The sequence below is a fragment of the Thermobia domestica genome, chromosome 8, assembly GCF_964235325.1.
Source record: "Thermobia domestica chromosome 8, izTheDome1.hap1.1, whole genome shotgun sequence".
Classification (NCBI taxonomy): Eukaryota; Metazoa; Arthropoda; class Insecta; order Zygentoma; family Lepismatidae; genus Thermobia; species Thermobia domestica.
Window position 1 is genome coordinate 48,088,848 of NC_137461.1, and position 25,957 is coordinate 48,114,804.

The window sequence follows — 25,957 nt, forward strand, 5'->3', positions numbered from 1 at the left end:
TAACAGCTGAAGTTGTTTTAAATGTTTGGAAGATACTATCTAAAGAAGGAAGGATTCAATATCAGAATGCGGAGAGTCCTAGACTGGGGAATTGACGTCCAAGGAATGAAAAAAATTGAAGACAGTGTTCTACAAGATAGCAGATAATAGTTTAACCTATGAATCATCGGAAGTTATTGTTAATGGGAACCCGAAATATGAAATAATAATGTATTATAAAGTGAGTGAAAGTATAGATGATAATTGTGTGGACTTCAAAGTACTTGGTGACTCGAGACAAAAAGACACTGAGATGATATGCTCGATAAGATATTGAGAGAACTTAGCCAAATACGACAAGATGTGCGAACTTCGACCGAGGAAATGAGAAAAGAAGCTCAGGATTTCAATAAAGAGATGAAAGAAGAGTTTGAAAAGCTTATTGCTAATCGAACTAAAGAACATTCAGAAGATGAAGTAAAACTAAAAGATAAAGTTGCTGAGTATCAGAAATCTGGAAGTTTTAGTAGCACAGAATATGAAATCATCGCTGCTGAAGAAATATCAGATAGAAACCGATTAGCAGCAAATGAAAATACAAAAGAGAATGCAAATGATCAAGGTAAATTCTCTGTCCATGAAGTGAAACCGGAAGAAATAAAATTTCATTTTTATATGTTCGATTCCTTGGATACAGACTCTCCCCATTCCGCATCTGGAAGCGTTTGTTTGTGTTTTCTTGCTTGGGATGTCATCCTAAGCTGGCGACTCGGGCCGTTCACGTCGACTTCGTGAGTGTTTCAGCGTTCACGCAGTGTGACGTGTTCTATTCTTTTCCGTTGCGTTTTATATATACTTACCCCACTCTTCGTCTTCTGCTGCTTTGAAGAGAGTCCACTGATAATGACAGAAGATGCATCGAAAGAAGAACAAGTGACTACATAGCAGTGGTGGTGACGAATGAGAGGTGCGTTTCAAGTAATTAATCGTACGGTTCTTATAATTTGGAAGATAAAATAAAGAAATGGAAATATTCCTTCCAGGGAATTTGTATGCCAGGGAAGAAAACCCGGGAATATTCCCATTTTTATTTTCCTTCCCACCGGGAATATTCCCACTGCCCATCACTATCTACCACTGAGTCACCGCGGCACCTCATAATTTCTCAAGATGGAGTTAAATTCCACTCTCTTGTGTTTGATTTTAATCTCAATTAATGGAATCGACTGAGAAATCTTAACGAAAGCATTGTTGCATCAGAATCAAACAATATCTACGAAGTTTATGCTCGATATTACATTTTACACAAGCGACTGGAGAACATATGTGCATGCGCAACTGTCAGCGCGAATACAGAGTTAACAGATAATGAAACTTTCTCAACACCCAACAGAATTCACTACATATTTACTTAGATTTAGCACAATCCCGCCTATAATATAACGTCGTATTTATTGTCAGATTCGCTTTTGTTAACTAAATATAATACTTACATTTTATAATAATTGGACTAATTATATGTAATTGTAATGATTTTAAGACGGAACCTGTGGGCCGTCGCATCCTCTTATGTTTAATTTTTGGCCTAAACAAGGGCCACAGTTCTTGAACATCCGGGCTTATACGCGTATATACGTGCGCAGATCCAGGATATGATCAAGAGAGGGGCTAAACTATAGTTTGCCGCTTTTCCCAGTGTAAAGAAAGTAGAATTGAAATCCACTTTATCCCGTGTATACCTTAGGGTCAAGGGGGGGCTATAGCCTATTTTTCGCACATGGGACGGTGTCCCAGCAGTGGTGGGACATGTTCACACTTGTCCATTAGCTACATGTTGATATTAATACACACATTGGCCACATTTCAATATCGATCATGCGATTTCACTACTGACATTCCTTGAGTTTACCCAGTTTCTTAGTGAGTCCCCTTGCACAATTTCAACTTGGCCTCAGTTGTTGCATCCTTATTGGTATGTAACCGTGAAGATCACATTGCATCCGATTGATGAAAAATTATTGGTGAATTGGCAATGGATTTCATGTTCTTGATGCTATTCCTTATATTTCCGACGCTTTGAACTCACGTTTACTGAGTTTGAGTGCATTTCTGGACATTTTTTGTTAAGTGTTTCCACACATGTGAATCACCCTGCTTCATCTGTTGTGCTCTACTGACACTCCAGAAGTCTTTCTAGAGCATTTGAGTACAATTTCGCTATACTTAATACTCAGAACATCACTGTTGGCCAGCATCCGTACCTGGCGATTATGCAACCACACACAACGGGCATGAAGGTGTCCGCCATTTTGTATTTGTTCCAGATATCTACTTAATACAAACGAATTATTGTTATGTGGCAGAAACCGTATCAATTCATATCCATTTAGACCAATTTTCATTTGGGAGATTATCCGGGACTCCCTAAGTTCCTTTGGGGAATCCCTTTCGCGTGCATGGTAGGATTGTGAAACATGCAAAATTCAATACAGTAGGTATCACTTCTTCAGTGAATTTTTTACCCGCTCTCTTTACGTTGGATAGTTTCCGAACTATTGGCGTCCGAAAGTCATTTTCCCACGCTTTCGGCACCTTGTAGATACGAAACTATGCCCGATATCCGAAAGTTCAAGAGAACTTTTTTTTCTCGTCTCAGTGGCAGGAGTCACCTCCCAAGAGTTGTAACACTTATTTTGCAACACCCGATATATATATATATATATATATATATATATATATATATATATATAGAGAGAGAGAGAGAGAGAGAGAGAGAGAGAGAGGGTAGATGGATGGAAACAAACCATACAAGATAGACAAAACCATTTTTTTTTTTTTTACTGGATACTACAACTGACAAGTAGAAACTTACACAGCATTCTAATACGAGTTGATGTGACGAAATTAGGTAGCACTGAGAATATTTTGGAATTGATATTGGAAAGACTAATCTAATTAATTGGATCTGAAATTGTTGATTATGGGGTGTATGCGTTTCGAATATAAACCAGTTGAGAATTCTCCAAGAGCATTGCCAGAACGAACTTTAAAACAATTATTTTTTTTTCGAAATTTATAAAAAAGAGCATATTAAATTTATTTGATTACCTAATGATACAACAATTATTGAATCAATTCATCAACACCAATATCATCTCTCTATGACTTATGGTTCCTGAAATTTGGCTTCTTAAATCTCCCGAAATCGAACTTTTTTTTTTTTTTTTTTTTGCCAATATCTCGGGAAGGCAAGAGTAACGCGAAAAATTCGACCAGCTCTTTCAGATAGTTTTTTTATGCTCTATCGAATGGAGGGCTCATTTTTTTTTTAAAGTTCGCAAATAACAGAGAGATAGGCAGATAGACAAACACACACACATACACACAGAATTTAGTAAAGAACTTTTTAAGTTCGTTGATAACATTCACCACTACACTCATGTGATCCCAGTTCTCATTCTTGATATCTGAGCATTTGAGATTAAGAAATAAAAGCTTATACCCTGTTCTGAGAGATCATATTTAATCCTGTTGCTGTAAGAATTTCTAAAAAACATTCCTAATCGACAATCATTTTAAGAGATATGAACTTCGAAACTATTATTCACTAATGGTTTCGAAGTTCATATCTCTTAAAATGATTGTCGATTAGGAATGTTTCATGCTGCGTTCGCAAATTTGTTAAAAAGTGTGCAAGTCACATGAACAATGGTGTAAGGTTGTGTAGCTGGAACACGCGCACATTTGTGACCATTGTTGCCACAGTCGTAGCTCTGGAGTGGGCTGAAAAATAGTACCAAATTGAAAATAAAAGGGCTGAATCCATTATTTTATACTAGTATAATAAGAGTACACTATAACACGAAACTAATAGAGGTAAAGTTCTAGAACACTACTCTGCCCCTTCTTCCAAGAGTCCAAATCGAGAAAGTGTTCTTTTTAAAAATTACTTTTTAAAAGATATCCGAATAGGAGGATCACGAACAACCGTGAAAGTAGATGAAACTTTTCTCGGGTGCAGGAAATATAACAGAAGCCACAAATTAAAAGGGAAAAGTTATCATCTTTTGTATATATTGTAAAGAAACCAAACTCGCCTGTATTTCGAAGTGACTAATAAACTAAAATGGTATTATGGCCATATATCGTCGCGTGAGAACCAGAGGAACGTAACTCCATTTCCGTAGGTTTACAGGCGAGAAGACAAAAATATTATTTTCTTAGAAAGATGTTTTTTTTTTTTTTTTAATAAGATGGTAATTGAGTTATATTACAACAGATGATCGACAAGGACAATAGATGGCGTTACGTTTTATTTACAATAAATGGGCCTTTCAAAATTATGTCCAAACATGAAGAACACGAAAACCGTATTTTTGGAGTTATGTTCCTCTGGTTCTCATGCGACGATATGAACATATATATATACAGGGCCGGATTTAGAATTTTGGCGCCCCTAGGCCCAATAATTTTTTCCGCCCCCTAGTCTGGTTAAAGTTACTTTCCTAAAAACCTTTATTAAAAAATTATATCAGTTCTATATATTAATTGCTAAAACACTACTCCACGATGCAACTTTATCATTGCAAGTTTTTTGAGGAATTTACTTGGTTCTGGGCTTAACAAAATACCATTAATGTATTAACAAAAGATTGTTGAACTTTACCAACAATTATTTGTTCCAATGAACTTCAAAATCAGAATGCTTTATTAGCCTGATTTTTTAAAAATAAACTCAAAAAATATGTTAAGTTATGGCTATTTATTTTTATTTCTAGATATTTTTTTTTACTTTTTTCTCTCGTCCGTGCGCCCCCTGGGAGCTTGCGCCCATAGGCCCGGGCCTACCGGGCCTATTGGGAAATCCGGCCCTGTATATATATAACACGAGGAACAAATCAATCATCTCCGAGTTCGTGTGTAAGCAGTACTTTATAATGAAATATTAAAATATAAATTTTTACACCTTATTCTTGCTTATTTCACGATCGAAGGAGGATAATAGACCGTAAGAAGAATATAAAGTAAGTAAACTGACATTTGTAAAAAAAAAAAAAAAAAAAAAAAAAAAAAAAAAGTAAAACCGATCCAGAGTCCTTGAACCTTCTCTGAAAGACATCATAACACATTATTAATAAGTTTAAGTATTATAACACCAAGTATTTGTTAAATAGTGCTGAATTGGACAGAATTGTACCAACTTTTTCACAAAAGAGGCTGAAAATGCCAGCGTGGTACCAACGAACTGATGAATGACAAAAAGGGCTGAATTTCGTACAATTGTACCAAATGTGGCAACACTGTTGTGAACTGCTATAAGTGCAATCTATTAAAGGCAATAAATGTCTCTCATAAAAAAATGAATATCATAAATTGCGTAAACAGTTATACTATAGTTACTAATAGTAATAGTCAGAAAACATGATTGTTTACCTACTAGCTACAACGTAGCTCCTTCCTACTTCAATAAATTATTTACCTCCAAAGCATGAGACGTATTGATTTTGATAATGGCATTTTTATTTCTGTTCGTATCTTACTTATCGTTCAAAATCGGATCCATTCTCGTTTTCGGACTCATCGAATTTTATTGCTTACTTGTTGGAGTCATCTATGCTACCATTTCGCAAAGTATTACCACTTTCTCTCGGGCACCCTATAGAGGTCGTTCGTAGCACATCACTGACCTCTCGACTATATACGAAATGCAAAGATATTAACTAAACTTTTGACTCTGACAGAAATAAATAATATTACAGAAATAATACTATAGAATTAACCAAATAACAGCGTTACAATAAAGATTAATTCATGTAGAAAGTAGGCTGCATAACTTTCTAACATGGCGATAAATGTCTTTAAGGTGGATCACCACCCGGAAGTCAGTACATATTTTAGCTTATTTCCTTAACTACTGCACAATGAAACGTTACATATTATAAATATTGTACTATAAGGTAGATTTATGTTTCAGCTACAACACAGGACACTGATTCATTTGGTTGTGTCTCCTGATATCGAAAAATGTAACAAATAAAAGAAAATATTAGATTCGTTTTACAATGAGCACACATGATAGCACTTGCTGTTAGATCTTACTAGCAGTGCTCAATTTTATGAAATGTTTATTTGTATATGTAAAGTATGTTAAAGAAACAATCTTATTATGAAATAGATATATTGTTTGACCGTTTCTCGTGTTATGTTTCACATTTTATTTAAATATTAATTTACATTTAAGGAAATAGATTTTGAGAAGAAACTTGCGCAGAACACCATAATGTGTTGTTGCCAAATTTGTACGTTTAATCCCTGGATTCTAACGTTGCAGTTCGAGAAGCAAAACTTAGCTGTGACTTCCGGTAAGGGTCTAAAATTAATTTCTACAGTAAGTATCCAAGCAGAATTCCATGATAACTTCCTTTATTATCTGGCATAAGTAAACACTGGACACTATCTGGCAACGCCACGCTATATAAATACCATTTAGCATAGCACTGAGAACACCTGGTGATCCACCTTAATAAAAAATTATTGAATATCACATAAGTAGTATAAGCAGTTTAATGGTAGAATAGTATTGCATAATTTAAACCTAAACCATAATATCATATAATGGCATACAAGATAAGTATTTAACTTCCAACCTTCATTACTTCTTACCTAATCTACGCGTATTTACAGGAAGAGATTAATTTTGCAGATTGATGTTGGATTATGCCTAGGTATATGAAATGGCGTACAATTATACTATATTAAGATGCAATTTGATAGATTTGATTTGAGTTTAACGTCCCTTTCATCAGCAAGGCTATATGAAACATGGACCTTCAGCTTAACGTGGAATCCGAACCACATGAGCTCCCGCCAGGAATCTAACCTGGGGTCTCCCACGCTATATAGGCGGGTGTGCTAACCGTTTAGCCACGAGGGGAGCTCTATTAAAGGGGCAAAATTTACATTTAAACCATATTTATAATTGGAGAATATTGTGTAATGACTTGCATATCCTTAAACGTTGGTAAATGTTTTTTTTATTGTGTTCGTACAATCACTTTCTCAATTTATAGAAGATTTTATACTATGAATCATGTTACACTAAAGCTGTGAGATATATAAGACTTGGGTAAACTAGTGATACCCACGAGGTGCGTAATGTCTCGCCTCGACTTACAATATTTCTAGTCTTGTCTCGCATTAGAAAGATACTTCTCGTCTGGACTTTGATCTCTTTTCCGAGATGAGGAGATACATTTTGCGTCTCGTGAGTAGTATTAATTATACATTTTTTTTTCGAAATAACGTCGTAGATCTGAAACATGCAGGGTATTTCAAAACAAAACACCAACAACGTTTGGCAGGTGATTCCTGACATCAAGATAAGACAAAAAGTATGGTCCAACTTGGGTGTACAAATGTTTCCTTTCGGAGTTATAGGCTGCCGAAACCATGAAAGAATGAACTTTACAGGTCCATAGATCCAAAATTATGGGACTTACAATAGTCGGGTCAAGACTTCACTTAGGAACTAGTATGTGCCCTATCCAATTATACAAGTTTCAGAAGCCTGCGGTACTTCCGCAACAATTTTTGTACAGGCATTTGGGGAGTACTTCAAATTATATGCCCGTAGCCAAACCACCTCTATAAAAATTGTTGCGTGAGTACCTTAGGATTCCGAAACATGTATTTTTGGATAGCGCACATATTAGTTGCTAAGTGAAGTCTTGATCCGATTACGGTAGGTCCCATAGTTTTGGAGCTATGGACCTGTAAAATTCATTTCATCTTATTTTCGGTAGCCTATAACTCCGAAAGGAAGCATTTGTCTATACTTTTTGTCTTATCTTGGTGCCAGGAACCACCTCCCAAACGTGTCGGTGTTGTTTTGAAACACCCTGCATAATGACATGTATTTAGAGCCAGTGTTAAATCGAAGATATTAATCGATTCTAGCAGCTATCCCCCTTCTGCTTCTTCTCATTAACAATCATTAGTAGTTTATCGCAATGCAAGGCTCGTACAAGACGAAATATTACAGGTGTCACTCAAAATTGTCGAAGGGGTAAGAAAATAATTTACAGTAAAGAAAAAAAGAAAAAAAAAGTATCTTGTACGAAATTGTAACCCGTAAGAGTGTTAGAAAAACAATGCGAAGCCATAAATATATCTGTCGTTTCTTGTGGTGATATGGAGAGTGAATCGTATGTTAAGGAACAACTACCATTTTCTGCGCAATAGCATAAAGAAAACCAGATGGGCTAGTCGTCTTGCTTATCTCGTCAGGAAAGGTGCTTCTGTGCCGCGAAAAATCTTGAGAGCGCGCGCGAGGGTGGATTTGACGTGAAGCGTGATCATTAGAAACGAAAATAAAGAAAAGTTTTTCATTCCTTTGAAATTCTACTTTGTACTATTTGTGAATGTTACGATCTGTTATTCAACTACAAATTAAATGTAGTAATTTATACACAAGTGCAAACAACTTCGTAAAACAATGAACACTAGTAATCGCATAGCTTCTTAACTGATTTAAACGTAAGGAATAGATAGAGTGAAGTGTTAAAGTGTAATAGTGATAGTTATTTTAAGTGATTTTTTTTTAATGCGCGAGCGAGTGTTTATTTCGTGAGTGTTTAGTGCTTTATTTTCAGTGTAGTGCTCCTTGCACGGGTGCTTGTAGTGTCCTGCTACATAGTATACTCAATGTATTAAAGGTAAGTAATCATACATGATAAGTCAATGACACTACCGGACCTAAAAGATCCGGCTGGAGGGAGCGGAGTGATTTCTGAACGGTTAATGTAGGCTTCAAGTACGGATTTTTTCATCAAATAAGAAGAAATTAAAAGTAAAATGAAATGAAATAAAAATCTTTAAGTTTTAGGTCCCACGGTTATGCCAGCTAGACTAAAGGAGACGGTGATGATGATAAATGAATGAAATGGTGGAATGAAGAAAGGGGAAGGAAACGGGAGGACCCCAAGAAAACCCACGCACATAGTGTTTGTCCATCATAAAGTTCATTATGCACGACCTGGGATTGAACCCAAGGACCCCATGCACTAGAGATGAACGCTGTACCACGGAGCCACCGAGACACCTCAGAAGAAAGTAGCCCAATAATATATATACACGAGAGTCGGAAGGGAAAGTAAACTCTAGACGAGACGATAAAAATACCGGGTCTCGTGGCCATTACTCATTCATTGGAGTCTTAGATTTCAACCATTGTTTTAGTGTTGCATGATTTATAGTATGACAACTATAAATAATGAAAGTGACGATATGAATAAAATGAAGAGAATTTATCAACATTTAAAGATAATCAGTTATTGCACAATGTACTCCAATAATATATATGGTTTAAATGTTAACTCACACCCTTCGTGGAACTCTCGTGCAAGGGCGCCGATCCTGGGGGGGCTGGGCCTCCCAAAGCTCATGTGACCCCCTAATTGTATTTATGAATATACAATATTTGGCATAATTTGAATGCAATTCTTCTTAAAACCCTCATATATATACCTTCTGCATCTGAATGGGCTCCCCCAAATAGTGCTCTCAAACGGGTCGGGTTGGGTCAGCTCAGGTCGGGTCACTTGGGTCAACTGAGTTTAAGTTGAGCTTAAACTCGACTGGAGTCGAAAGCTGCTGTTTTTCACTAGCTGCCTAATTAAAAATAGCAATTTTCAATTGATTTTATAGGAACCATAAATCTATTTTGAACACTTGCAGCTAGAGTTTTTATGGTAAATGCTTATTTTTGTACTTGTGTGTACTTTAATTTTTAAATGTGGAAGATTGATTTTACCAATCGACTGTAATATTAATATCTACGCCAATATGGAGTCTGGATTTAGAACAAAACTAGAAATTGTTTAAGCAAGGCCAAAAAAAAGATTGGATATGGAAGACCAAGCCCAAGTGGGGCCGCGGTGGCTCAGTGGTAGAGAATTCACCTCTGGTGTGTGGTGTCCATGGTTCGATCCCAGCTTGTGCTAAGTGTGCTTTGTGGTGGAGAAACGCCGTGTAGTGGTTTTTCTCGGGGTTCTCCTGTTTCCTCCCACTTTCTTCATTCCACCATTTTATTCATTTCTCATGGTCACCATTTTCCTTAGCTTCGGTGCAGAATTAAGGGATCTTAAACAATATTTCATTTCATTTCACCGAGCCCAAGAACATCGATACAAGAACAAGATAAAGATTGGATATGTGAGACGAAGTGCATAGTAATCTTGCTTTTGGCCTTGTTTTGGTGATCGCCAAGTAGCGATGAGCATATTTTCTTGCTTTCCGTATAGTATGAAAGACCATAATCAAAATTACACTTGGTCTTCATTTGTACCGTTGAGGCTAGCATTCTTGGCTCTTATATAGCATGAAAGACCACCAAGACTACGAAATGCAGGATCAAGACTTGACTGTGCAAGACAAAGAATAAGACGCAGTTTTGATGACCAAGACCCAGGGTGCGAATTGTCTGAATTTCATTTGTTAAGCTGAAAGTGATTAAATAAAATTAGTACTTTATAATAAATTATCATACTGTATTTTTAAATTTTAAATTACAAAATTCATATTATGTATTTTCTTAGTTGCAACTATATATACTGTAAAATACGTTTTAATTACCGAGAAAAAAAATCAAAGTGGCGCGGGTCTCGGAATCATACGAACCTATTTCGGAATGAAAGTTGAAGGTTTGGAAAAAATCACAGGTGTTCTCCCGTTTCCTCAACCCTTATCATTGTAGTTAAACGATTTCCTTTTGTCTCCGCTAAGAGACTCTTGCTACTGCCTTCCGAGAAGACCCCCTGCCTTCCGAACAGGTGAGAACACTAACCTTGAAGAAAACTTTCGTGACATAGAACTAAAGCAAGAAAAAAAAAATCTTCCACGTCGGACATTGGTATCAGTTATAAAAAGAAATAACCAAACCTCAAAAGTGCCAAATATTCCCTAAGATGCATATACAAATCCCCTTGATCTAGCTAGTGGTTAACGTGTAAGACTTCGGTACACGTGGTCCGGGGTTAATTCCCAATGGGAGTGCATTTTGGCGTTCACCCAGTGCCGTGACGTAGTGCTCTCAAACGGGTCGGGTCAGGATGTCGGGTCGGATTATTCGGGACGGGTTGTCTGGTCGGGTCAATCGGGTCGGATCACTCGGGTCGGGTCGGGTCAGTCAATTCGGGTCACGGGTCGGGTTGAAGAGCGACTCGAGCCCCAAATGTACAGAGAAACCGGCACCCTTACTCTCGGGTACGCAAGGATTATGATAACTTAAAGATGAAATTAAGGAAAAAGATAACGCGTAAATTTTGTACGTTGACTTACAAAACGAGACAAGAAATTTTTCAGCACGAGACGAAAAATGATTTTTGATAAATGTAACGAGGCGAGACGAGATGAGACTTGTACAAAAATTACGAGATGAATGACGAAACCTTATTTATTGTCTCGTGGGCAACACTACCGGTGTAGTGTAGTCTGAGGTATTAGCCTGATGATCATGAGGCAAAACCTGTTGGGAATTCGAGTCCCTCGAAAGAGCATCGGTGCATTTTTAACAGTTCTCGAAGTTTCTGTGTTTGTGTCCCGGTCGTGATAGATAAAGTAGAAAATTGAATTAGAGGACAATGGAGACAAATGTCCCGATTAGGACGAATTAAAAATAATAAAGAGTGGTTAGCGCGTGCGCCTTTGCCATTCATGGTGCCGGGTTCCATTCCCGATGGAAGATTAGTCAAAATTCGAACGCATTACGATGGTTCGTATCAGGGGCATCATTTCACTCTCCAAGGGGGCCAATTGACCCGTTAGTTTGAGATTTATATATATATTAATCCGTAGGATAATGATATAGCAATGATGAGGTAAAAATCTACTTACATCGGAGGATATTGTTTAGTTTGGATATCATTTTAAACTGTATACAACTATATAAACCCACAGTTAAACCATGGTGGTGGAGGAATGATTCCAGATGCCATATTTCATATTTCCTCGACGGTGAGGAGGGTCACTAAACTTCAACAAACAAGTGCTAAAGTCTGTTCCAGGCAACCTGATAGGAAACTCCCCTACCTCCCACCACTTGCTACTGCAGAAGGGGAAAGCTAGTCGTTGACCTTTACAGGGAGGGAAGCTTTTCTAATAAACAGAATCGTGGAAACTAAATTTCTACGTCAATTCGCTCGTACCTAACGTTCAGTCTGCTGTTCCTTTTAGCTATCAAACCCGAGTAACAAATAATTACTGTTTTTAATTTTTGTCTTGTAGAAAAGTATTGCATATTATTTATATACTAAAGTTTACTCCACCGTAAAACATTTTATTGTCTTAACAAATATCGAAAACATTAAAATCAATAAGAGCTCGATCTGCCTAATTTTGTATGAATGAGGAAGTTGATCCATAATACGAATACAAGAGCGGGAACTGCGGGGTTTCGAAAATAAAATGTTGATAAAAATATTTGGAACAAAAGAGGCATAAATTCATGTGAATTAAAACGCTATGCAAGCTTTTATTTCATAACAACTACAGGTCACCCAGTATTATAGAAATAGCAAAGTTAATACATACCGTATAAGATAAGCATGACACGTTGCAACAAGTCACCAAGTCCTATTCAAAAAGCTTAGGAGAAGAAGATTATAAGCTGGGCGAAAGAGGAGGTTTCCGGACAATGTAAAGTAGGATCTTTGAAGGATGGAAGATAACAAACATGGTACATTGAGTTTTCGCAGGTTAAAATCTAATGGAAATGTTTGTTTCTGCTACGATGAGCCTTTAAGTTCTTTAAGCCAAAACGTTCGTTATTTTGGTGTAATTGAACGAACTCGTATTTATTGTTACTCTTTCTTTCTTATATACTACAATAATCAACTCTTGTTACAACATTAGAGTATCCTGCACGCCTGGGGCCGCGGTGGCTCAGTGGTAGAGTTTCACGTGTGATGCCTGGGGTCCCTGGGTCGATCCCAGCTCGCGTCAAGTGAACTTTCTGGTGGACAAACACCGCGTGCGCGGGTTTCCTCGGGGATCTCCCGTTTCCTACCACTTTCTTCATTCCACCATTTCATTCATTTATCATCATCAAGGTCTCCTTTAGCTTAGCCGGCATAGGCGTGGGACGTAAAACTCAAAGATTTCATTTCATGTTATATTCTGCACGCCTAACCGTCTCTCTCTCTCTCTCTTGCAAGTTAATTACTGCAGATGATTATTCCTATTAATGGAAACCGATAATATTTCTAAGACAATAAAAAGTCATTTCCCCCTCTTCTGCAAGAGAGGCTCAGCAAACAAAATTATTATTGGAACACTATTATTAGTGTATATATTTTTTTCTTCTTGTTCTTTTTAATGTAAGAACATGTGTTAATAAGAGAGGAAACGAAAACGAGAAGTGTTTTTTTTTTAATTTAGCATTTTGGGTTCTATTCTTATCATCTTAACGCTCTGATAATTTACCCATATATATTGCACTTGGTTTTCGATTTTACACTGTGTGCATGGGTTTTCTCGGGGTTCTTCCATTTCCTCCCACTTTCTTCATTCCACCATTTCATTCATTTCTCATCACCACAATCTTCTTTAGCCTAGCCGGCATAACCGTGGGACGTAAAACTTACGAAGATTTCATTTTTGGTTTTCGATTTTATATTATGAAATTATTGTATCAATAAGTAAATACCCATTCAATTACCAACCCTGCCATCCCTTGCCATTCCAACATTATGTCACAAGCCCGGCTGCTAAAAAGAAGGAAAATAACAATACAACTGTTCAATAAAACTTCCATTATAATAATACGTGTTACATACCTCACTAATACGGATAAATGTAATTAAATGTTTTAAAATACATAGTGTTATTATGAAAGATGTACTTTATTGTTTAGACATATTTAGATACACTCTATACCTCCGTGTGCGGGGGATGATGGTGGAAGACGGAACACCAACATTCACGTGTAATTGAGCGTGGTGGGGGGAAAAACTTCTTTTTCCTATCAGGTTGCGTGAAACAGATTATAGAACACTTACTTCTTGTGAGCGGGACTCCAGGTTTGATGCGAGTTTGTGCCATAAGAGCTTTGAGGTGAACAAAGACCATGTATGTTGAGTTACTCAGAGTTCGCCCGCTTTCTTTACTTTATCATTTCGTTTACCACCATCAAAATCCCTTAGCCGCGAAAAATATTAAACTAAATCAAACGGGCATCACGAGTAAAGTTAGCTTTTGTAAGATATTAGAATAAAGGAAACAAGTTAATATCAGTTGAAAAATTTAGAAGGCTAGTTTCATTTGTGCCTTATCTTGGCCTATATTGAATGGTGAGGCTCTAATTCCCAATATTACTGGAAGAATTGAATTACTAATTCCAATAATAATAGCTAACACATTTCTGCCTACCTTAAAACTACTGTTGAATAGGATATTATATTTTGAAATTTTTCACACTGAATCGAGTACAAGATATTGTATCGCAGTAGGGACTATGATTAAAACATCAATGGATCTAATCAAAATAAAATAAATCAGAGGTGTAACTAACGGATCCATACGAAGTATCACCAGAGGCGTAACAATCTGCATAGCAAGCGATTCAATGCACCAGAGGATGAAAAGACCCCCCCTTCCCCACCGTCACCATTTATTTGAAGTTCAAATTACTAAACATTTATATTACCCTGTGATTCGTTTGTTTATTTGTTCCTTTGTTTTATTGGTTAGAGTTCAGCGAGGACACATGAGGTATGGACCTACAACTTAAACTGGGATCCGAATCTCATGAGCTTCCGCCGTGAATCGAATCCGGGTCTCTCACGCCAAAGATGCGTACATTAAGCGTATAGCCATGAAGAAGCACTCATTCATTTTGTGTATGTGAAATAAATACATTAAAGAATTTCACATTAGCTGCAAACTTGTTTTGTCACTAATTAGAACGAATGAGAAAACAACTCGCATTGTAAGTACAAAGCATAATATATTGAGCTCCCTCGTGGCTAAGCGGTTAGCGTTACGCGCCTTTGGCGTGGGAGACCAGTGTTCGATTCCCGGCGGAAGCTCATGTGGTTCGGATTCCACGTTAATCAGTAGGTCCACGTCTCACATAGCCTCGCTGCTGAAAGGGACGCTAAACCAAAATCAACTCAACTCAACTCAAAGCACAATATATTGTAAATAGCCAGCTCTTGATTGCAGAATATCAAAAGAGTAGCTGAAACGAGGACAATTTCATTTATCAATATATCATTGTAATAATTATCAAAACAATATGTGTAATATGTCTTTGTCGAAATCGAAAGATGTTTAAAGTTATTGTCAAAAATGTTGACGGGTGAGACAATTCTTCAAACGAAAAATGAAATGAAATTTTGAGTTTTACGTCCCACGGTTATGCCGGTTAGGCTAAAGGAGACGGTGATAATGAGTAATGAATGAAATGGTGGAATGAAGAAAGTGGGAGGAAACGGGAGTACCCCGAGAAAACCCACGCACATGGACACCACAAAGTTCACTTGGCGGGAGCAGGGTTTGAACGCTCTACCACTGAGCCACCGCGGCCCCAATTCTTCAAACGAGGTGGGAATTAGGATTAGAGTATGATTGTACTGGAATATTGCTGCTAATTTTATCAGCTGTTGATGGATCGAAGAGACACTATCGTAGCGTTAATAGATATACATCCTTCTGAAAATAATAATATGAAATGTAGCTTCAGCCGCCAAGTTTTTGAATACTACTTTAGTAGGCTGATATATATATATATTGTTTTAGTGGTATCATCTATTCATTGTTCCCAGCCATTACTGTAGCAAGGGACCACGAGGAGAAGCCACGCAGAATCAAGCGGTATAACGTATAGATAAATTCAAGTGGGTTCGTTCTTATATAGATGATAAGAGGGATAACTATCGTGCTTGAATTGATATCTTCAAAATAACACACTGATTGGGGGCCCAACAAATATCCTTCTGCACCGGGCGCCTATGGCGTGAGAGACCCGGGTTCAATTCCCGGCAGGAGCTCATGTGGTTCGTATTCCACGTTAATCAGTAGGTTCACGTCTCATGTAGCCTCGCTGCTGAACGGGACGTTAAACTCAAAGAATCCAAATCCAAATCCTTCTGCACCGGAGCACTGAAGAGATTTATTACGACCCAGCAGTACGAAAAAAAAAACTCAAGCACTAACGAAGTTTATTTTTTTAAAAGGAGAAAGATATCAGAAGTTTCTTTATACCTAAAAAAAAAAAAATAGTTTAGCAAATACAGACAACACAGTATTATCTCTTTAATATTGGGTCTCCAAGAGCCCTCTGAACTCACAGGTTATGCAATTCAGGAGGAGTTGTTTCAATATTTGTAACATTTTAATTTTATACTAGCTGAACCTGCGCTCTCTACACAGCGTATCACTCACATTTGAGCATAAATCTTCTTGTCATTCTCACAGTATCTGCACATGTCCCTTTACAGACACAAGTGAAAGACGTCTTGATAAAACTCGGCAAGGGGTACCATAAAGGAGAGATTTTTGTCGATTGTTTTTTAAATATCTCGTACCGTTTGCAAGATTTGAACCTACTTCCGGTTCGAGTTTTTAATTATTTTATGATCAGAGTCTTCTTTCTTCTTGCATGCAGTATATAATAACAAATACATTTCACACACAATTAATTAAATGTCAGTGGTATATGGTGTTCATTGGGCAAAACATTCCAAACAATAAATATTAATCTCAGAATGGAGAAATTGTTATCCTTTATTTTCATTATCATTTGGGGATGAAATAAACGCCTCAGAGATATACACCCCTGTATACAATTATGTAATGTTGGAATGTATAAGTTATATGATACGATGCTTTACTTTAAAAAAAATTCAACACTCCTAGTGTGGTAGAGCGTTCACCTCCGGTGCTTGGGGTCCCGGGTTCGATCCCAGCCCCCGCCAAGTGAACTTTGTGGTGGACAAACACCGTGCTCGTGGGTTTTCTCGGGGTTCTCCCGTTTCCTCCCACTTTCTTCATTCCACCATTTCACTCATCTCTCATAATCACCGTCCCCTTTAGCCTAACCGGCATAACCGTGGGACGTAAAACTCAAAGATTTCATTTTTTTTTTACTCCTAGTGTGCCCTTAAAAATGTAATAAAGAAATAACGGCCACGTTTTTTTAAAGTATTCAATTAGAACTGGTTAATCTACACAAAATTTGAAATCGACCAACAAAAATGGCACATTTCTAGCAGTTGTGGTTTTCGAGCTCTCATTGTCGAACGGATTGGAGACAAACATATAAACTTTTCTTTGGAGACAAACATATAAACCTAGTATTTTAATATATAGATTATAATCTCTCTTAGTGACATCTTTTGAGGGAAGTCGGATCGATAAAAATAATTCGGTTTTATCAGTACAAGTCAAGGAAGGAAAGTTTAATGTTTTAATTTTTGCATTTAACAATTAGTACATTAGATCAGCTTTCTTTCCTTAGCTGCAACGATAAAATGGACATTTTCCCATGTGACTTCCTTTAAGGGCCGCCATTGATCTTTGTGCATAAGTGTTGCAAAATTTTTATCTGCTTTGACATTAAATGGGGTAAGTCATAGAAAGGGTTCTCCATATGGGTGAAAAATTGAATGTCTTGTTTTTTTTTTTTTTTTTTTTTTTTTTTTTTTTTTTTAAACTAAATTTAGGGAAGTGTATTTGTAATAAAACGTTGAAGTATGTATACTTCTGTTGGGAGATCTTCATGCTAATTATATTTACGTAATTTACGTTAGATATATGTCGCCTGCATAATGAAGTTCCTTTATAGTTTTCTCTCTCTGTGAAGTAATAGATATTTTTCTCCTAAATTGATAAAATGTTAGTTTTAATTTCAGATATCTCAACTGCATCAAAACAAGCAGAGAGTTTAAAATCAGTCTAAAAATTACCCCCCCCCCACACACATATATATATATATATATATATATATATATATATATATATATATATATATATATATATATATATATATATTGATTTTTACCAGTTTATGGCAATGACGGAACTTATAAAAAACAAGCCAACAAATAAAAAGGTATTCCATTTGAAAAATTTAGTGTTTGATTAAATTCTCTGGTACGAAACTTTCAAGACTGATCATTGCCTTTGCTATCTTGGTTTTAAATCATATTAAATTAGGTAAGGTATTATCAGACCGAATTTTAGACATTTACGCCCCCTGAGTCTAGAAAATTTTTTAACCCACTTTTGCATTTATGTCTAAGAAGTAAGCAAAAAGACAGAAGAAAGACTGACCAAAAGGAAAAAAAAAAAATGTAATATGTCTTTAGAATACACAAGAAAAGCAGAAATCACAGCAACTATTAAATACTAGCCTAAAGAAAATAGGACACTACATTGCCGATAAGTTTCCAAGGATACAACCATGTTTCACTATAAATTTAACTTAAATTACTCTCTTGTGGACAGACTCTTTTTTCCGCATATTATACTTTACTCGGATTAAAAAAAAAAAAAAAAAAAAAAAAAAATCAACCTCTAAAAATTTGCAGCCCCGGACCCAAACTCCAGTGATCCGTGTGCAATGTGTGTGTGTGTGTTTGTGCGTGTGTGCGTATGACTGGACTGTACTTTTTGTCATTTCAATGTGTGCTTTTTCAATTATTATTCTATAAATAATCGATATTCTCATATTAAACCGATTTTTGCATGGTCAAGTGGGAGACAAGGCATGAATAGCCTTAACTTCGCCATGTAAAATAAGACTAAATAAATAAATAAATAAATAAATATTACTATTATTATTTTCGAAATGTAAGGGAACTTTAAAGGTTTGATTTTAGAAATTTCTTCTTTAAATTTACTTAAATGTTCCTCGTTTTTATTTAAAAAATAATTCTATTATAATAAAGATCAATATTACCTAATTAAACTTGTTTTTATCTATATAGTAAAATACTAGGTTTATATGTTTGTCTCCAAAGAAAAGTTTATAAGTTTGTGGCCAACCCTTTTGACAATGAAGGGGAGCGCGGTGGCTCAGTGGTGGAGCGTTCACCTCCGGTGATTGGGGTCCCTGGTTCGATCCCAGATCTCACCGTGTGGACTTTGTGGTGGACAAACACCGTGCTCGTGGGTTTTCTCGGAGTTCTCCCGTTTCCGCCTACTTTTTTTCATTTCACCATTTGATTCATTTCTCAAATCATCGTCTCCTTTAGCCTAACCGGCATAACGTGGGACGTGAAACTGAAAGATTTCATTTCATTTCATTTTTCCTTTTAACAATGAGATTTCGAAAACCAAATCGAAAACTGGCTAGAAACGTGCCGTTTTCGCTGGTTGATTCCAAATTTTGTGTAGATTTGCCAGTTCTAAATCAAATTAAAAAAAAAAAACTTTCTTAATTTTTCTATTCCATGTTTGAGACGTCGTTTTGACCCTATTGGTTTCATATTGCCACTAGGACGTGAAGGTTGATACCCTTGTGAAAGACTACTAGTAGAAGAGCTACGTATAGCGGGTTGACAGACGTTTCAGGCGCTTTGCTTTAATCTGAATGACAAAACTAGGGATGCGTACGAGACAAGATTTGTGGCTGTCTCGTCTCGAAAATGAGCTGTAAAAGTGATGTCTCGACTCGAAAAAATGTATATTTTACTATTGGAAGAGCCGTGTCTCGACTCGAATTTTTGTCACTAAAATCCTGTCTCGACTCGTCTCGTGCGCATTCCTAGACAAAACATTGCTAGCTGGTAACTTCGAAGGCTTGTGGACCCACAATGAAGTGTACTCGTATATGGAATTATAAGAAAAGAATATTTTCATTTGCTGTCATCTATCACTTATCCAAGTTTGCCAGAAACTCACCCCCAACATTCTATATACGTATTAAAACACTTCATTTATATGTTTGTTTATAGCAATTCACTCCCTTTCAGAGTCTTCCGGTCATTTCCTTGTGTCTGTGCGTAAAGGGACTTGCACAGATATAGTTAGAAGTGTGAAGGAGATTCACGCTCATATTAGAACTGTGTCAATAGCGCAGGTTCAGCTGGTAAATACTAATAAATAAATAAATAGTGGAACTTCGGGTCGCTCAGTTGGCAGGCAGAAATACGCCTTAATTAATCTACTAATGTAAAATGATCTTTCATTTAAAGAAAAGCATAAAATCTTAGATAAATCAACACTGAAAAGCCCAAGATGGCAGTGTTCAGCAGCCGTTGTGATTTTAAATTCAGGGTTATATGGCCAGCACATTTCGGGTTCCATGGCTGCTGTTGCTAATATTGTTGATCAAATTCAATACTATTTTGATTGAAATTTCTCTCCAATTTTCCTCAAATGCTGGATGAGCGACATATTGTCAACACTCCATGAATAGATCTTTATTTCTGCTCATGATAATTGAAACTGGTTTGAAATAAAAACTGTGAGTTTAACGTTCGACAATAATGTCTATTAGATTAAAGGGAATGATGATTAAAATTTCCTGCTCATGATATTTAAATATTATACAACTCTATGTGAGGTTTCAAATGGATGGATAAAAAACTGAACAAGTTTGAGGAGGGAAGGTCCTACTACTTAAAAAAAAAAAAAAATCGGTATAAATTTACGAATTCTTAGTTCACTGACTCAGATTGATGTCGTAGACCAGGCGCGCACGCAGAAATTTTTGTTGGGAGGGGTCCAAACTTTGGAGGGGGCCCAATACTACAAGCTACTACGTCTATGTAGTATTCAGTGGCGTATTTAGGGGGTGGCTTCCGGGCTTAAGCCCCACCGAAATCTTACTTAGTATAGTAAAGTAAATGAAATATCTTGCAGAATTTTCACATTTCCAGGCAAAGCCCGCCCCCTGAAAGTTAGCAAAGCCCCTCCCGAAACAAAATCGTAAATACGCCACTGGTAGTATTGAACAGGTATTATTCTGCATCGGACCGAAAAGACGATAAGTAATTGTAGAATACTTCCATCTTTGATTTGAGAAAAAAATGATAGATCTAGATTTTTTTTTTTGTAATAGAAAGAGTACAGATGAAGCGTAAGGTCAAATTTTCATGCTATATAAATCATTTAACAGTTAATATAGTTTTACTGAGAAAGAATACACATATGTATTGATTTACGAAGTTTTGGCTGGCGTCCGGACCCGATGGGTGATGCGCTCTTTTCGTAGACTGGGCAGTGTGTAAAGCTGTTCCTTCCTCAATATCTGGGAACTTTGTCTTTTATCCCAACTGATGGCTGGCCTGAAAAGCTTTTTGCACTTTTTCGACCAAGTGCCCCCATCGGGAAAGGATGGCATTTGAGTTTTGCGTCCTTTCGAGCGGCGAGGCTGTATGAAACATGCACTTACAGTTGAACGTAGAGTTCGAACCTATAACGACTCACCAAGGGTAGTCGTCAACCTGGTCCGTCTAAGTAAGATATACAAATATTGAGTGGTAGTATTAGTTGGCATGTAAAAATTATCTTTAATAATTATATAGCACTATTCTCACCTGTTCTATTAGAATGATAACGTCGATGAACGTTGCTAAAATGGTTTATTAGCTTATATATTTTATAATATATTTTCCTTCTAACTGTCAAGCACACAAACTTGCTGACTAGGTATCCATAAAACATTTACATAGCCACAACTATCCCATAATAATAATTTACATATATTAAAAACATTCTTCTTTTGTTATTATTAAATTAACATTCTATTAAGTATAGTGCACATGTATGAGCACTTTCTGCCTAAGGTACAGGTAATTAATAATCTATCCAAAGTATTTCGTTATATAAAATGTCGCCCGACAAATGGACTGAATATAAAAGTCATGAGTGAGCTTGGCTTTTATCTTCAAGAACCACTGGTCCGTTTACAATAGTGCTCTTACATTATATATGTTCTTTCATATTTTGATCACACCTCGTATATATCTTTATTACATTTCATATATATATATATAGATACATTTATAACAAATCGTACACTTCAATAATACTTATCTTTTATTACATTAATTATATTATTATTATATTTTCTTATTAAAAAAATATCGTCGCTCATTTACTTAATCGTTGAAGGGTGCGAATTCAAAAATCGTAAGGGACAAACATGAGTTACAAATAGTCAGGGCGCATTATATGATAATCATTTTAGGTGATATTTTAAAATAAACATTAGATTAATAAGGCATCACAACATAGAAGAATCTCATTCAAGATAGTTGTCGAATATTTAGCTTTATAGAATAGATCTTCTTCTTAAAATAATCTTTGACAGTTAAGTTTTTTTTTTTTACATAAATCAATCTAATATAAATAACCTTTGCTTTTAATCATTTATGAATCGAATTATAATTCTTCACATTAACAAGAGAGAATTAAAATCATTTGAAAATTAACTTTCCAGTCTATCTAAAACTATATCTAAGCACTTCAAATATTCATAAGAGTCGTTTTCATTATCAATATTAACTCATAAAATTGAAAATAAAAGTTCACAAGAATCTATAACTGATATGGGTTTAACCTAATTTCATTAACAGTAATCAGGTTACGTTCGTACTTGCATACGATTCTAATAAAGTACATTGTACTGCACAATCATGATTATGTCCCGTATTACTGTTCTGTACAGGAATTACTGTGATACCTGGATCTTGATGCGAAGTGCCATCTCTTGTCCTCCCATTACGTCTATCCACGTAGTTCGCTGTATTCCTAGAATTTCGCCATACATTTCGTCTATTTTTAAACCTATTTTGATTATATGGTCTAACATATGGATTACTACGATTAATTAGGTTAGGCGGATTCCCTACATAACTTTGTCTATTTTGCTCGTTTTGATTGCTAGAGTATACTCGGCTTAGGTTATGTTCCGTATTATTCACACTCCGGATATTTAAATTCCGAACAGGCACCAAATGATCTGAATTATTCTTATTTTTACCCATTCCTGCGTGTTGATTCATGGCATGGTATTGAGTTTCATAGCATTGGACAAGCATTAATAAATGGTTGAAACTCATACACTGTGTGGAAAATAAGATCTGTTGCAATTTAAATGGAAGCAAATTTCGAATCGATGCGATTATTCTCGATTCCGATTGCAATGGATTAACGACCTTTAATTCGTTGTATGTATTTACAACAAACTCTACAATAGATTTATGCAATCGAGGATTGAAGTGTTGATTTCTAATGGTAGCATCTCTATTCGCAAGCAAAAAGTCATTTTCATAATTTGCGATCAGTGCCGCTTTGAATTCATCATATGTATTGATGTGATCACGTACTGCTTTAAACCATAATGAACAAGGTGGGAGTAATACATGAGGAATTAATTTCATATATTGTGATCTATCTATACATATAATATTGCATTCGTCCTGGAATTTCTCTAAGAAAGAAGTAGCATTCTCGTTACACTTACCACTGAATTTGCTCATAGCTCGAATTTCACTCATCTTAACACTTAATTTTACCTTCCTTTTATCATTCCGTGTACTTATTGGGTGATAGTTCCTATCCATAACGTGATGTGTCGTTACACCATCTATGTTTCGCCCATCTGTACTCTTCGAATGTATTTCTTCCAATATAATATCATCATCAGACACCGGCGAAGGCGAGTTCATCTCTGGTGAGTGGGGAAACTCCAAGCGATCACTACACATGTTATTACGGTAGGTGTTGTCCTTAACCTGTAGCATTCTAATTTCTTCCTGTAACGTAGCTATCGACTGCGTATTTGCTCGTATGTTGTTAGCATTATTGATGACCTGGATCTTTTGTTGTTGAACAGAAGATTCGGTTACTTCTAAATCCTTTTTTATATCACTGATTTCTTGGCTCAGGTGGTTGTGATTACCCTGGCATTCCTCCGATATTCCTTTTAACTTTTCCTCGAATTGCGAGGTAATATCGCTCATCGTCTGGATAATTAATTGTTTCGTTTCATCCGACTTCTGTTCCATCTTCTGTTCTATCGTCTGCTTCAATTCTTTGTATTGCTTGTTAGATTCATCAGACTTCTGTTCTATCTTCTGTTCTATCGTCTGCTTCAATTCTTCGTATTGCTTGTTAGATTCATCAGACTTCTGTTCTATCGTCTGCTTTAATTCTTCGTATTGCTTGTTAGATTCATCAGACTTCTGTTCTATCTTCTATTCTATCGTCTGCTTCAATTCTTCGTATTGCTTGTTAGATTCATCAGACTTCTGTTCTATCGTCTGCTTTAATTCTTCGTATTGCTTGTTAGATTCATCAGATTCTGTTCTATCGTCTGCTTTAATTCGGTAGACATCTGACTCAATTGCCGCTGTAAGACTAGCAAGATTCGGTCTTCCGATGTCATTCTTGATGTTACACTAGGTTCACCGTTGTCACTATTGGTGGATTCATTCTCCATTATTTCAGTGTCCATTTTCCTTATGATTATTCTACCACTTCTCAATATGGTCAAATTTGTATTCATTAACTTAATTGTAAAAGTAAATTCACCCTTACTTTGCTTCGGGGTATAGAATTTATGAAAAGTCCCGGGTGAGGTAAACCAAAAATTTTATAACGACTCACCAAGGGTAGTCGTCAACCTGGTCCGTCTAAGTAAGATATACAAATATTGAGTGGTAGTATTAGTTGGCATGTAAAAATTATCTTTAATAATTATATAGCACTATTCTCACCTGTTCTATTAGAATGATAACGTCGATGAACGTTGCTAAAATGGTTTATTAGCTTATATATTTTATAATATATTTTCCTTCTAACTGTCAAGCACACAAACTTGCTGACTAGGTATCCATAAAACATTTACATAGCCACAACTATCCCATAATAATAATTTACATATATTAAAAACATTCTTCTTTTGTTATTATTAAATTAACATTCTATTAAGTATAGTGCACATGTATGAGCACTTTCTGCCTAAGGTACAGGTAATTAATAATCTATCCAAAGTATTTCGTTATAAACCACATGAGCTCCTCTCGGGAATCAAACCCGGATCTCCTGCGCCGATACGCTAAGCATATAACCACGAAGGAACTCAAGTGATATATATATATATATGTAATAGTAATTATATATTAATAAATTATAAATAATCTACTATTTATAGACTTATTATGTTCATTAATTTAATGTCTGAAACTGGTTTCCAATTTGGGAGGCGCGGAAACCGAACAAGGGAGGCATAAACTATTGGCCAAAATAAACTATTTTTGTAAATTACTATAGAAACAAGACGTTAAATTAAATACCATACACAGTGGCGGATCTAGAAGTTAAAAACTGAAGGGGACAACCAGACTATGATACGTATATCATGAATTTACTTTAAACTTTCAAAAATGTATAAATAGTAGCTTAAATCGTTTTGTCACTCAAAAAACTGGAGGGGTCAAGGCCCCCGGCCCCGGGCTAGATCCGCCCCTGACCATACAAACAAAATAAATATAGAGTAAGAATTGTGGTTACATTAAGAAAATAATACTGCACTACAATGGTAGGCACAAATGTTGATGGAAATAAGTTTAAATTAGTGAGTATGTTTGTTATTGAAAATTTGAGAATTCATTGTTACATTAAAATCGCAAAAAGGGTCAAACGAATGAGCAGCAAAATGGAATGGGAAGAAGGGGGTTAAGTATGCAGGACTTAGAGGGCGCCAAGAAAACAAGGTTGGGTATCACTGGTCTACACGAATTTAGTAATTCCACGGTCAGCATTGAAATAATTGTGAGAGTGATGTCGCACCTAGCAATAAAACGCCACAAGCCACTTCATGTGTATCTTAGTGAATTGAGTAATTTAAATTAAACAAACATCATGCATTAGGATGTTTATTGAGGAATAGCTACAAGGAAAAGAAAATCATACATTTTAAATCTTTAACAAAGTAATTTGTGGAAAGAAAAAAAAGTCCTTAATA

General features: G+C 36.1%; 1 protein-coding gene across 1 annotated transcript in view; it reads left to right on the forward strand.

Moving 5' to 3' along the window:
- Nucleotides 1-297: 297 nt before the first annotated feature.
- The window catches only part of LOC145692115 (zinc finger MYM-type protein 1-like), a 57,427-nt gene continuing 31,767 nt past the window's right edge, over nucleotides 298-25,957 (forward strand). Inside the window, exon 1 of the mRNA XM_081767410.1 lies at nucleotides 298-702. Within this exon, the coding sequence (XP_081623536.1) occupies nucleotides 298-702 (405 nt within the window). The remainder of the gene's footprint in view (nucleotides 703-25,957) is intronic.